The sequence below is a fragment of the Pseudorasbora parva genome, chromosome 17, assembly GCF_024679245.1.
Source record: "Pseudorasbora parva isolate DD20220531a chromosome 17, ASM2467924v1, whole genome shotgun sequence".
NCBI lineage: Eukaryota > Metazoa > Chordata > Actinopteri > Cypriniformes > Gobionidae > Pseudorasbora > Pseudorasbora parva.
In genome coordinates, this window is record NC_090188.1 from 43,725,415 (window position 1) to 43,739,505 (window position 14,091).

General features: G+C 40.8%; 1 protein-coding gene across 2 annotated transcripts in view; it reads left to right on the top strand.

Moving 5' to 3' along the window:
- Positions 1 to 14,091, top strand: part of tp53bp2a (tumor protein p53 binding protein, 2a) — a 33,077-nt gene that overhangs the window by 13,910 nt on the left and 5,076 nt on the right. Inside the window, exons 7-14 of one of the 2 annotated variants that reach the window (XM_067420857.1) lie at positions 630 to 811; positions 1,812 to 1,976; positions 3,798 to 3,963; positions 5,793 to 5,843; positions 8,444 to 8,566; positions 10,290 to 10,414; positions 10,803 to 11,187; positions 11,374 to 12,083. In XM_067420857.1, coding sequence (XP_067276958.1) covers positions 630 to 811; positions 1,812 to 1,976; positions 3,798 to 3,963; positions 5,793 to 5,843; positions 8,444 to 8,566; positions 10,290 to 10,414; positions 10,803 to 11,187; positions 11,374 to 12,083 — 1,907 coding nt within the window. The remainder of the gene's footprint in view (positions 1 to 629; positions 812 to 1,811; positions 1,977 to 3,797; positions 3,964 to 5,792; positions 5,844 to 8,443; positions 8,567 to 10,289; positions 10,415 to 10,802; positions 11,188 to 11,373; positions 12,084 to 14,091) is intronic. The other variant, XM_067420858.1, reaches the window with a different exon arrangement.

Here is a 14,091-nt window from a genome sequence, read left to right on the forward strand (position 1 = left end):
AAACTGTGGTCCGTATGAAATATATTTTATTATTTTTTATTTTAACCAAAAGTTTTAAGTTTCTGGATTACATTTGAATGGTTTAATTTCATTTAAATATTAAAAAATTTAATTTATTAATTAAATTAATAAAAACAACCATTTAAAAAAAAAAAAACTAATTTTAATTTCCATGAAATTCTCGAAAATTGTGTTTTGTATTTTAGCTTTTCTGACAGTCAAATGAAAGCATAACACATTCATTTACTCTTTTGTGAATCAAAAAGCTGCAAAACTTTGCTGTTAAAATTAAAACATGGAATAAAAGGTGTGATTATTCCTTAAAAAATTGTTTATTATTATTATAGGTGTTAGTATTATAATAACATTGAGACGTGGCTAAATTCTACTGCTAATCTAGATTTATTTTATTTCAGATAATGTTTATTTTCTGGTTATAGTTTTAGTTAACGGTAATAACATTGCTACCGGCTTTGATCTTGTGAATTATGAGCAGATATAAACACTTTTGAAAGTGTTATTGCAGAATATTGCACATCTAAATATAAACACATGGTTTTCATATCTGCGTATTGTTGGCTGGATGAGCGCTCCTAGTGAAGTGATGGTGTGTGTGTGTGTTGCTTTAGTGGAGCAGGTGGAGCAGATGAACAGCCTCCTCCTCCAGAAGCAGAAAGAGCTGGTGGTGGCCGTGGCTAAAGTGGAAGAGCTGAGCAAACAGCTGGAGAGCCTGAAGAACGGCCAGCTGGACTCGCTTCAGGGGAACCAGAACTCTGTGGCCGAGCTGGACCGGCTCTACAGGGAGCTGCAGGTACGGCACACATCCAGAGCTTCAGCTCAAGCCTTCACAGCATCTGACTACGGCTGTGAACCTACACGGGCCTCACGGGTCGGTCCGACTACGATTATCATGGCATCGATTCGGTTCATTTCGATGATGCATCATGTATACAATTTTGTCAATAAATACAAGCAGTCTTTTCTGCTCAAAGAAAACAAGCTTCTTAAATTGATCAAACATCATCAACCGTCTGGACACAGAAGACAACAGGAGCATTTAGAGCAAATACACAAAAGGAAATGCTAAAAGCCACTTTAAGAGGTGGTCTGGGCCACATTACATTCAAAACTAAATCTAAATGTTTGTAAATTTTTGCTCTTCCCAACGATGCTGAAAAACTAAACGTGTGAGAGTGTGTTATAGGCTATATGGCGTTATAGCCAGATATGATCGCATCGCCACAGTTTTAGCTCTTCATTAAGCTAATACACAAATGTAAATTAAACCGAAGCTCAACATACACTCATCTTCATTAAAGTGCAGAAACTGAAGGATCTGACCAGTGTGTGTGCGCTCGCTTGTAAAACGCAGCTCATATCTGTTGTTTTCAGTGAGGTGAACTCCATTAAATCTGCATTAAGTGCGGGAACTGAAGATCGGATTTATATCCGTTTTGCGGAGACACATTTATGTGCCCTAAGTGTAAATGAAGTAATTTTGCTACATCAGATATTTTTGATTTACACACAGTTTGTTTTCTCTAGGTTGTTCATTAAAGCAGATATGTGTCTTTTTTTTTTTTGATGGAGCATTTTTAATTACTGGCACTCGTGTCTCTCGCCTCCCTCTGCCATTGTGTGCTACCGCGACAAATGACGTCAGAAAATAATCAGTACATTATAACCAGTTATGGTTTATTACTGAACCGAATCATCCACGTCTGCATCGCAATGCATCGAACAAACAATTCATTTCAACACCCCTACATCTGACCTGTGTGTGTGTGTGTGTTTGTTTGTGTGTTCACCAGATGAGGAAAAACTTGAACCTGGAGCAGAACTCCAAACTACAGCAACAGAGAGAGAACCTGAACAAGAGGAACCAAGAGGTGGCCAATATGGACAAACGAGTGAATGAACTGAGAGATCGCCTGTGGAAGAAGAAAGCTGCCCTACAGCAGAAAGAGAACCTTCCTGTGAGTGCTCGTTACATTCATTATAGAGCACCTGATAAATTAAACCTACCACACACACACACACACACACACACACCTGTTATAAAGTATGCATCTTAGGGTGCGTTCACACTTGTAGTTCGGTTCGTTTGGTTCGTTTGGTCCAGACCAAAAAACAAAAACAAAACATAATAGTCCTGGTCCGCTTAGCGTTCACACGGGCATTTTTAACAGTGAACCTAAAGTTACCGAACCAAAGGCTCAGGGAGACGCTCACAACCTGATTGGTCGGCTTATATGACGGAGGAGCTGCTTACCGAACATTCAAAACAATGCTGTGTGCGGATTACACGCGATAATTTTATGCGTGTACATGTGGCATTATTTTTACCCGCTGAGAACTCATAAAGAGCTCATGAAATGTTCAAAACATTCAAAACAGCAGCAGGATTTCCTCCGTTGTGCAGAACAGAGACGGCCGCTGTCGTCTGCACCTGCTAATAATGGGCAGCACAGGAACTTTGATGAGAAGAGCCAGGTTTGCTTTTTGTGTGTTTTTTCTAGTATTTTCGAAACATGCTCGTCTGACCAAATATTGATGAGGCACTTCCTCGTTGCTCCACGTTTGCCCTCTAACGTTAAAGTTACTCATTTTGGATACACCGATCTTTCCGCGTCGTCAAATCAGCTGCATTATGCGTCGCATCTTGTGACATCACGTCCTGTTTTTGGTCCTTTTACATGTCTTTGGTCCGTGTTGCGTTCATATATCAATCGAACCGCACCAGAGTTTGTTTGGAAGCGGACTGAGACCCATCTTTATAGCGCTCTCGGTCCGCTTGTTTGGTGCGCACCAGGGTTCGGATGGCAGCGTTCACATATGTTCAAATGAACCGCACTAAACGAGCAACCGCACCAGGGTTCGTTTTAATCGAACCAAACATGACAAGTGTGAACGCACCCTTAAAGGGTTAGTTCACCCAAAAATGAAATGTCTGTCATTAACTCCTCTCCCTAATGTCGCTCCACACCCCTAAGACCTCCGTTCATCTTCACACACAGTTTAAGATATTTTATATTTAGTCTGAGAGCGTATGCAAGTGTATGCACACTATACTGTCCATGTCCAGAAAGGGAATAAAAACATCATCACAGTAGTCCATATGAGACATCAGTGGGTTAATTAGAGTCTCTTGAAGCATCCAAAATACATTTGGGTCCAAAAATAACAAAAGCTACGACTTTATTCAGCATTGACGTTTGTGTTTAATCCTCAAATAAAGATTTTGGTTATGAATCAGCGAATTGATTCATGATTCGGATCGCCAATGTCACATGATTTCAGCAGTTTGACTCGCGATCCGAATCATGAATCGATTCACTGACTCATAACCGCTCAAAGCTTTGTTTTGAAATCGGCCATCACTATATGTCGTTATTTTGGTTTTGTGCGCACAAAAACTCTTCTTGTGTCTTCATGATTGTAGAGCCGCTGTAGTGAGATGGGCTTTGTAACGACGTCTTTAGTGCCTTTATGGGTCTTGAGAGAGGAAATGACATTGGTGTCAATGAAGGCCTTTCTGAGCCATCGGATTTCAACACTAATATCTTCATCTGTGTGTGAAGATGAGCGGAGGTCTGACGGCTGGCCAACCACAGGAGGAATTAATCACACAATTTACTGTTTTGGGTGAACTAACCCTTTCAGCATAAAAAAATAAAAGTAGCTGACAGGCAAAATGGACTATAAGATATGAAATCATAGGGACGATCCATCACATGTTATGTTTTAAGCTCAGCTGATTGGTTACTGTTGCTCAATGCTGACGTGTTTCTCCACAGCTGCCTCCAGATGGACAGACGGGGCCTCAGACACTGTCCCGTGTGGCGGCGGTCGGCCCTTACATCCAGTCCTCCACACTGCCCCGGGGCTCCAATAAACAGGACCTGCTCCTCAAACACACACACCCCGAGGGCCCGGCCCCGGCCCCACAGCATCCCCCCTCAGGTAATGCAGAAACACATCTACATTACAAATACAGACATGAAAAACAATACCGTATTTCCGGACGATAGGTCGCCAAAAAGTAACTAATTGCATTACTTAGTTACTTTTTAAGAAAGTAATGCGTTAGATTACTTTTGTGTTACTTTTTTTTTTAACCTGGGCTGGGCTTGTTTTTTTATATAACTACTGTAAAAAGTATTTTTGAGCAAATGTAAAGACCCTTTCACACCAAAAGTAGATAATAATCCTCAGGTAACACTTGCTTCCCCAATAAAAACAAAGTCTAAGCTCTTTTTTGCATAAGGTTTAGCTGAATCATTAAAGGTCAGCAGCAAGACATCGGCCAATAAAGTGAGATTAAATGCATACAAATATTTGATTTATTTAACATGCTTTATTATTGGCGGTTTGCATAGTATTCTGATTTTGCATTTCACATATTTTATTAATTTTGAGGAGTACTTAATTGTTTTTATTTTTGTGCTAATGAGATAGTAAATGTGCACACTAGAACACACATCTTTACACATGAGAGATGTCAGTCAATAAATGGGAAAATAAAGTAACTTGCATTACTTATTTGAAAAAGTAACTCGGGATATTTTGTTGTCAATTTTAAAAGTAATGCATTACCTTACTAGTTACTTGAAAAAGTAATCTGATTACATAACTCGAGTTACTTGTAATGAGTGTCCCCCAACACTGCTCCGGAGTATAAGTCGCATCACTCGACAAATGCATCATGAAGAGGGGAAAAAAAAAACATATATAAGTCGCATAAGGACAGAAGAGACTGATCGCTGTGCATAATCCAGCAGAAGAAAGACAGCTCGGAGTGAGTGAGAAGCTTGTGAGGGACTGACGAAAAGCAGACGTTACTTTAACTGTAATGAAGAAAACAAAGATAGCTAATGCTAAAAGCAAGATGGACAGATCTGGAAGAAACGAGTCCACATGAACAACGCTCAGCCGCGCGAGACAAACGCTGTGCGAATCGCTCTCAGCTGCAGATTTTACTATGTGCAGTTTGTAATTTGCAGACTATGATTTTCTTTATGGGGGCCATTTTGTTTGTGTTCAGTCTTTCTCAGTTGTTGTCTTTAATTCAATATTTCAGTTAACAGTTTTTTCAGTTTTCAGTTGTTTTCTTCAGGGGTAGGTTACAGGAGAAGCATAAAGCGCTCTCTAGTGGCTGTGGTCGTAGCTAAATGTTTATTCTTGTCAGTCAGTGTGAATTAAATTTGATATATATGTCGAAGGACCAGCCAAACTATGAAAAAAAGTGTGACTTATAGTCCGGAAAATACGGTATATATTAGATTTATGTACACTACCGTTGGTAAGGGTAAGATTTGTTTAATGTTTGTGAAATAAATAAATAAATAAATAAATAAATATATATATATATATATATATATATATATATATATATATATATATATATATATATATATATATATATATATATATATAAATTGTTTACATTTATGTATAAATATAAAATATTATAAGCAAAATCGTCCAACATTGTTGTTTAACCTTTTTTTAAAAGATAAATAAAGTCAAATTAAAAGACAGCTGTTTAATGGATCAACATGATATGATAGATATGACAAAACAAGGCTTTTAATAATCTTTCAGTGCATAAAACTATCATAACACTAAAGGCATAAAGCGCTTACGTGCGTCCCGAAGGATGTGCTAAAGCAACACCGAGTCGCTTCATGCTCCATATTTAAAGAGAAGCGATCGCGCTCATCTATTCGTGTGTTATATCTGTTCTGTTCAACCAAAGCTACACATATGAGCTGCATTTTATGTATCATCAGCGAATGTCCAGCTCAAAGGCCGCAGTAGGAGAGAGAGCGGCACCAGCACGGGTAAGATCAAGCCTCACTACCTTTAATTCAGGGCTCGGCGTTAAGCATGTGCATGTGCTTGTCTGGAAAACAGTTTGATTTAGATTTTTTGTGATGTAAATATAATTTATTCTGAAGCAATATTCTCACCAGTGTTCAATCAGCTTTGGCATATTGAAATCTGCATATTTGTGATATTTTTACCTTTTATAACGGGCATTTTTCCGTAATCTTATTAAATATAGGCTATGCCTCAACTTTCCTATTATATAGTTAAATTTGGTCTATACATTAAATAAAAATAAGACACTATAGGGCTGTTACCAATCAAATTAAATAATTTACACTGACAAATTACAACTGCATTAAATAATGTTATAAGATTTGTATTTTTGAATAAACAAATAAGAAATGTTGGAAAGTATGTCTTAACATGAAACTAAACCACCAGTAGGTGGCAGCAGGTGAGTCATAATGAGTGAGTCATTGAGTCGATTCATTCAAAAGGCTGATTCATTCAAGAATGAGGCAGTCGTTTACGAACAGGTTATTGAATCTTTGATTCAACCGATTCATTCAAACACTGAATGATTCAGTAACACACACAGTTGCTGTAAGACGCGTTACGGCTGAAATTGAACAAAACCGGTCAATATTGCATCTAAAATGTAAGTGACTTGATGTTAATTAATGGTTTATGGAGCTGTCATATGAAGTGTGTCATTTTCAGTCGTGATGGTGTTCAGGAACACACACTCTTGGTTGTGTGATGTTGTTTAGCTGTATCATATGTTATAAATATAAAACATTGTGAATGTTTAGCGCAGTTTCTCAGTGTGAGCGGAGATCGTGTTGTGATTTCTCCTTGAGAGGCTCTGGAGCGTCAACAGCGGGAACTTGTTCCTGTCAGTTCATTATATATTATATTATTATCCACTATCGATCGCCACTTACACTAAATGAATGCAGAATCATTCTTGCATTTTGGTCCTTTGCTTATTTTTTTGTTATTGGCGTTTTTATCCTCTTGTCCGTCGGGCAAGTAAAATACACGTTCACAATTTAAAAAAATCCCCTTGCCCCGGACACGCGTTAAAGCTACACTGTGCAACTTTTTTAGTTTATTCTTAGCTAAAAACACTTAGTTCTTTCAAAAATATATGTGCTCATTAATGTATATTTACTTCTTTCAAGTAATAATGTATTCTCGTAAGTTTATAATATGCCATTGGAAATACATACGGGTGAGGGGTTCGAATGCCGGTCGACATGTTGCTCCTCCATCTTGAAAGTACAGTAGCCAAAGAGGGACATACCCGTAAATTCAAGCTTTGCCTTTCGCGTTTTAGCACTCGATGGCACCGTGTCGAATGTGAAGAGGGGTATTGGCATGTTAATCTTGGACTAAATCTGCCACCGTAGGAGTTAAAACGAAATGAGAATTGAGAGGAACAGAAACTAATATTCACTGAATGGTCATAAACCTTTACACCGCTAGATGGGGGAAAATATCACACAGTGGAGCTTTAATGTCGAGCCCTGCTTTAATGATTGTGTGTTGAGCGTCTGCGGTTCTTCGGTGCAGTTTGTGCGAGGTTTCCGTATCGCTCTCGTGTCTGGGTTCATACGGACTTCACCTCGCTTATCCTGGTCAGATTTACATGTGTGGTTTCAACAACCTGATGCACTTACACTTGTCCAGTTTATTCTCAGACCACCTCCTGACGTGTTTGAGCGATCAGATTTAAATCTGTCTCGAAAGCACTTCAGAGGGATTTTACACCGGCTCTTTCATGATCGGATGGCCAAAGAAAACTCATGAAGTGAGTTTTTTGTTCATGTATAATAACGTGAATATCTCGAGAGCTTTGACTGCCGTAACCGAATGCGACGTGTGCTGAGTGGAGGAAAGAGTTTCCGTGAACTTTATTTAAAGGATTAGTTCACTTCAAAATGAAAATCTCCTGATAATTTCCTCACCCCCATCTCATCCATGATGCTCATGTCTTTCTTTCTTCAGTCGAAAAGAAATTAAGTTTCAGTGACGTCAATGGGTCCAAATCAATGCAGTTTAAGAGGAAGAGCTTCAGAGAGACTGACCGATCCCAGAGGAATAGAGTCTGATCCAGACAAACCATATTAAACAAATGTGTGTTATTGATGGATTATGCCACTCTAAAGCTCAACAGCTCCGTGTTTTCCCACCGTACTCAGGACATCAGTTCTGACGGATCTCTAATCGTCCCTCACTAAACATTTTCCTCTCGCTTTTATTCCTTGATGAAAATGACGGTAGATTTTCCATAGTTTTTGTCATCCAACACAAGTTGCCAAATGCCAAACATTTCAAACAGAAATAAGATTATTTTCTCACCCCATTGGCAGATCATTTTGCCTGTTTTAAGTAAAAACTCACTTCATTTTGATTTTATTTTTAAGAAAACAAGAAAAAATATCTTGTGTAGTTTTACTGATCTAGTAAATGCGTCTTGATTTAAGAATTATTAGATATTTAGACTAGAAACAAGACAAAATTACTGAGTAAGAAGAGCATTATTTGCAGTGCACTAAAGCCTGATGAACTCCCGGAGTAAAGCATAAGGTCCTGTTTAATTCTGCAGGTCTGCAGTCAGCAAAAGGTTCCTCGAAGTCGTCTATCTGGAGCTCGTCCGGTGTGAAGTCGGCCGGTAATAATGGCTCCACAACTCTGCCACGCTTGATGAGCCAGACGTCAAAGAGCCACGGTGAGCCTCTCTCTACACACTGCAAAAAGCACTCTTAAGCCCCGTTTCCACCACAGGAACTTTACCCAGGAACTAGGAACTTTGGGTGGTACTTCGTGTGTTTAGACCGCAGGAACCAGGGTATAAATGAAGTTCCGGGTAAATATTTCCCCCTCCAAACGGCCCTGCTCGCGGGGTAGTACTTTTTCAAAGTTCAGGAACTTTCGAGGGCGGGACTTGGGCGCTGAACATGCTGATTGGTTGAGCTCACGCAGCATTTAGGTTTAACTCGGCATTTTTAAAAGTCTTACACGCCGCGCTCATGTTGACAAGAGAGGAAAGTTAATTTTTCTGAGGGGTTAACTTTTTATTTCGTAAGTTATAAGATAATGAAGATAATGTTGGAGTAATGACACAGCGTATATTGCCCCAGGCAGTTTTTTACTTTAACTGCGCCTGACAGACGAATTATTATTTTTTCTGAGATGATTATTTAAACAAATAAATAGCTTATAATAACTAAATCCACTAAATCTTTCAATCGGTACACACAAAAATGATTACTGTCCGCTAGGGCTGTCATTTTTAAAAAAAATCTAATTCGAACGGATATCAAATATCAAGCAATGCATTTGAATATATTCAATTATCTACAACGCCGTCATCTCCAGCGCCTGGAATGTGTTTACGGATGCCATAGCAACTCTCAACGGCCACCAGGACTTTACGGTTTTATAAAAGCTATTCATTTGTTGTAAAGTGTAATAATCATCTCAGAAAAAAATAATTCTAATGTCAGGCGCAGTTGAAGAAGTTGATTGTTTGCTTACATAGGCTTAGGGACAGTGTCATTATGCCAACATTATCTTCATAACTTTTTATGAAATAAAAAGATTATCCCTCAGAAAAATGTATTTTCCTCTCTTGTCAACATGCTTGGTGCATGAGCACGACGTGTGCTCTTCAGTGGGGCGCGCGCTGTTGTCACATAAGGACGCACACTCAAAAGTAATCCGGTCAGGTCATTTACATGGTGGAATGTTTCGTTTGATCGATTCATGAAAAGATTTTCTACCCATCTCAAAACGATTACAATTTCATTCAGTTTGGGCATTTTTATTACGATTGAGGTGTTTATATGGAGCATTTTCCTTCAGGTTGGACTTTTAAACTGATTGCAGTGCTCCATGTAAACGCACCGACAGTAAAAAAAAAAAATGCGCTACATGGCACTTTAAAAACCGGATAGTTTATTTATAGTTCGATTACGGATATTTCACGTCATCTTCGAATGCATATCGAAAAGTGACAGCCCTTGTCCGTCACTGATTTGGAGGAGCAGTCGCGCGCAGTCCTACATCACCGGACTAATTTGCCTAATCTTCTCGGAACTTTATCGCGGTCGAAACGCAGACAGCTGCAGGTCTGGGGGGGAGAAAAGTTCCTGTAAAAAAGTTCCTGGTACAAATTGTTCCGGGTAATTTTGGTGGAAACGGGGCTTTAGTAATTTTGGCAGATCATTTTGCCTGTTTTAAGCAAAAACTCACTTCATTTTGATATTTTCCCCCAGAAAACAAGCAAAAATATCTTATGTCAATTTACTTATCTAGCAAATTAATCTTGATTTAAGAATTTTAAGATATTTAGACTGGAAACAAGACAAAAATACTAAATGAGAAGAGCATTTTTTGCAGTGCAGCCCTCATCTGATCTTAGATGTGTTGTAAATGTGCTTCTGCTGCAGATAAGACAGATGTGCTGAAACGGGACCCCAGGGTGCGTCCGGTGTCCATGTTTGAGTCCATCGAGCCGCCCGCAGCTTCTTTACGCAAGAACCAGAGCAGCGAGGACCTTGCCAGAGACGCCCAGGTACTGCCCAACTGGAAATCATATATCAGTGTGTGTTATTATACACCACCGGTCTAAAGTGTGTGAGAGTCTCTTTGGCTCATTAATCTGCTCATAACTCCAGTAAAGCAGTGAAATATTCCTCCAGTGTAAATCATGAGAATGATTAGTGAAGGATGATGTGACTCTGAAGACTGGAGTAATGATGATGATGATCAGGAATAAATCACACTTTACTATATGTTCACATAGACAACTGGTGATTTACACTGGAGGAATATTACACTGCTTTACTGGAGTTATGAGCAGATTAATGAGCAAAAGAGACTCTTGTGACCATTTGGTCTGTATTTTACACGTTCTCTTTGTCTTAGTTTAAAAAGTGACGCTGATGTCTTCTTATTCTCAGAGCGCCATCAAGAACACAGTCAAGGTTCCTCCTCCAGTTCCGACTAAGCCTAAACAGCCCAGCCTGCCCTCTGGTGGCCAGATGGGATATGGCAAGACGGGCCTCAATGCCGGGACCTTTCCAGGGAAGAGCAAATCCTCCGCTCCACAGCCTGCTTTATCCCAGGGGAACACTTTACCGCTTCCCTCCAAACTAGAGCCTCCTCCAGCCGCCACTGTGCACCCCTTCAGCCCTGAGCCTCCTGGAGCCAAAGACCCCGGGGCCCAAATCCTGCTGAAGCCCCAGATGCTGACCACCAGCTCCATCTACTCCATGTACACGCAGCAGGGGGCGCTGACCGGAGCGCTGACCCGAGCCCAGACCCGCAGCGGCAACTTCACCAGCGGTGAGACATTCAGCAGACCACGCTTTAGCATAGCTTTAGTATTAAACTTAGCTTTAACAAGCTGTTTTGAATTCCCAATATGAACTTCGTTTTGGCCTATGAATGAACACTATGAATTATTGTCGGTCACTTTGGATAAAAGCCAAATTTGCATAAATGTATTGTTTTTTTCTTCCTGTAATGTAGTTTATGGTAAGCCAGTGCCGTCCCCAGGTCAGCAGTCTGTAAACCAGCACCCTGAGAACCCATACCTGGACCCGCCCAGTGTGCCGGAGCCCGAGAGGGACCCCGGTGCTGCTCCGGAGGCCCCGGAGACGGAGCGCGTGCCCAGGCCGCTCAGCCCCACAAAGCTGCTGCCCTTCATCTCCAACCCGTACCGGCACCAGAGCGACGTGGACCTGGAGGCCCTCCGGAAGAAGCTCTACAACGCGCCGCGGCCCCTGAAGAAGCGCAGCTCCATCACGGAGCCTGAGGGCCCCGGCGGACCCAACATTCAGAAGCTGCTGTACCAGAAAACCACTCTGGCTGCGATGGAGACCACAGTGAGTCCCTCAGGAGAGGAGGAGAAGGAGCCGAATCATGGATCAAATGGAGCATCTCCGGATCCGCCTCTTCCTGAGCCGGCAGTGTCCACGGAAACAGAAGCAGAAGATGCTCCGCCTCCTCCTCCGCCTCCACATCCGGCTCCGGTGCCCGAAATCGTGCCTTCTTCACCACCTCCTCCTCCTCAGCCAGCCAGCCCTCCTCCACCTCCTCCTCCGCCCACAGAGAGCTTCATAGAGGACTTCCCTCCGTATCCTCCTCCGCCGTATCCCAGCGGAGCCGAGCCGGAGCCTCCGGAAGACCCAAACAGCATGAAGCCTCCAGAGGTCACCGGACAGGTTCCCTTTCCACCCGTAAGTCTTGATTTAAATTTAGGTTTTGATTCACGAGTTTTGCAATGTGATTCAAATCCAATCGATTCAGTTTCGACTTTGATTTATTTGGATATATATATCAGCTAAATGTCAGTTTCTTCAAACGCTGCGTTACTGTAATATTACAGGCTACGATTAACACAGGCATATTTATACCTGCATATTTTTACCTTTTATAAAAGGCATTTTTCCCTAATTGTATTTAATATAGACAGTTCTTCAGGTGCTGGTCATATTTTAGAATATCATAAAGTAGATTTTCATTAATTTCAGTCAGAAAGTGAAACTTTAAAGGGGGTTACACACCAGACGCAAAGCTCAGCACCGCGCCACGTCTTTAAAATTCGAACACATTATTTTCATTTCCATTCACACACCGGCGGCAGCACTCGGCACCTGTCCGTGACGACTCAGGAATTTGTTCAAAATCTTGCTGCGCCATTTCAAGGTCTTATATAAAATGTATATTATATTTCCCTATAAATCGTCAATGTACTGATTTCACCCTGTGCTACGAGATGCACACATCGGGCAGCTCTTCTGTCAGAATTCGTTTCAAAACTGAGCTTGCGCACATATATTGACTGCAAACCTGAGCTTTGTGTCCGGTGTGCGACCCCCTTAAAACTTTCAGCAGTCCTTTTTGTCTTAAGCCCAGGCGAGACGCTTCTGACACTGTCTGTTGTTCAAGAGTGGCTTGACACGAGGAATGCGAAACTGAAACCCACGTCTTGCATATGTCTGTGCGCAGTGGTTCTTAAAGCACTGACTCCAGCTGCAGTCCACGCTTCGTGAATCTCCTCCACATTTTTGAATGGGTTTTGTTTCACAATCCTCTCCAGGGTGCGGTTATCCCTATTGCTTGTAAACTTTCTTTGCTTTTCTACCACAACTTTTCCTTCTCTTTGCCCTTTCTATCTGTGCTTGGACACAGAGACACCATTTAAAGTTTTGACCAAAAATTTGTTCAAACACTGACCATCTTAATGAGTGAGTCATTGAGTCGATTTGTTCAAACGCTGACCGTCTTAATGAGTGAGTCATTGAGTCGATTTGTTCAAACGCTGACCGTCTTAATGAGTGAGTCATTGAGTCGATTCGTTCAAATGCTGACCATCTTAATGAGTGAGTCATTGAGTCGATTTGTTCAAACACTGACCATCTTAATGAGTGAGTCATTGAGTCGATTTGTTCAAACGCTGACCGTCTTAATGAGTGAGTCATTGAGTCGATTTGTTCAAACGCTGACCATCTTAATGAGTGAGTCATTGAGTCGATTTGTTCAAACGCTGACCATCTTAATGAGTCATTGAGTCAATTCGTTCAAATGCTGTCCATCTTAATGAGTCATTGAGTCGATTAGTTCAAATGCTGATCGTCTTAATGAGTGAGTCATTGAGTCGATTTGTTCAAACGCTGACCATCTTAATGAGTCATTGAGTCGATTCGTTAAAACGCTGACCGTCTTAATGAGTGAGTCATTGAGTCCATTCATTCAAACGCTGACCATCTTAATGAGTGAGTCATTGAGTCGATTAGTTCAAATGCTGATCGTCTTAATGAGTGAGTCATTGAGTCGATTTGTTCAAACACTGACCGTCTTAATGAGAGTCATTGAATTGATTCATTCAAACGCTGACCATCTTAATGAGTCATTGAGTCAATTCGTTCAAATGCTGTCCATTCTAATGAGTGAGTCATTGAGTCGATTAGTTCAAATGCTGATCGTCTTAATGAGTGAGTCAGTGAGTCATTGAGTCAATTCGTTCAAACACTGACCGTCTTAATGAGAGTCATTGAGTCGATTCGTTCAAACCCTGACCGTCTTAATGAGTGAGTCATTGAGTCGATTCGTTCAAACGCTGACCATCTTAATGAGTCATTGAGTCGATTAGTTCAAATGCTGATCGTCTTAATATGCGAGTCATTGACTCGATTCATTTGTGATTTAATGTTTAAGTTTTTATGGAACTGTCATTTGAAATTA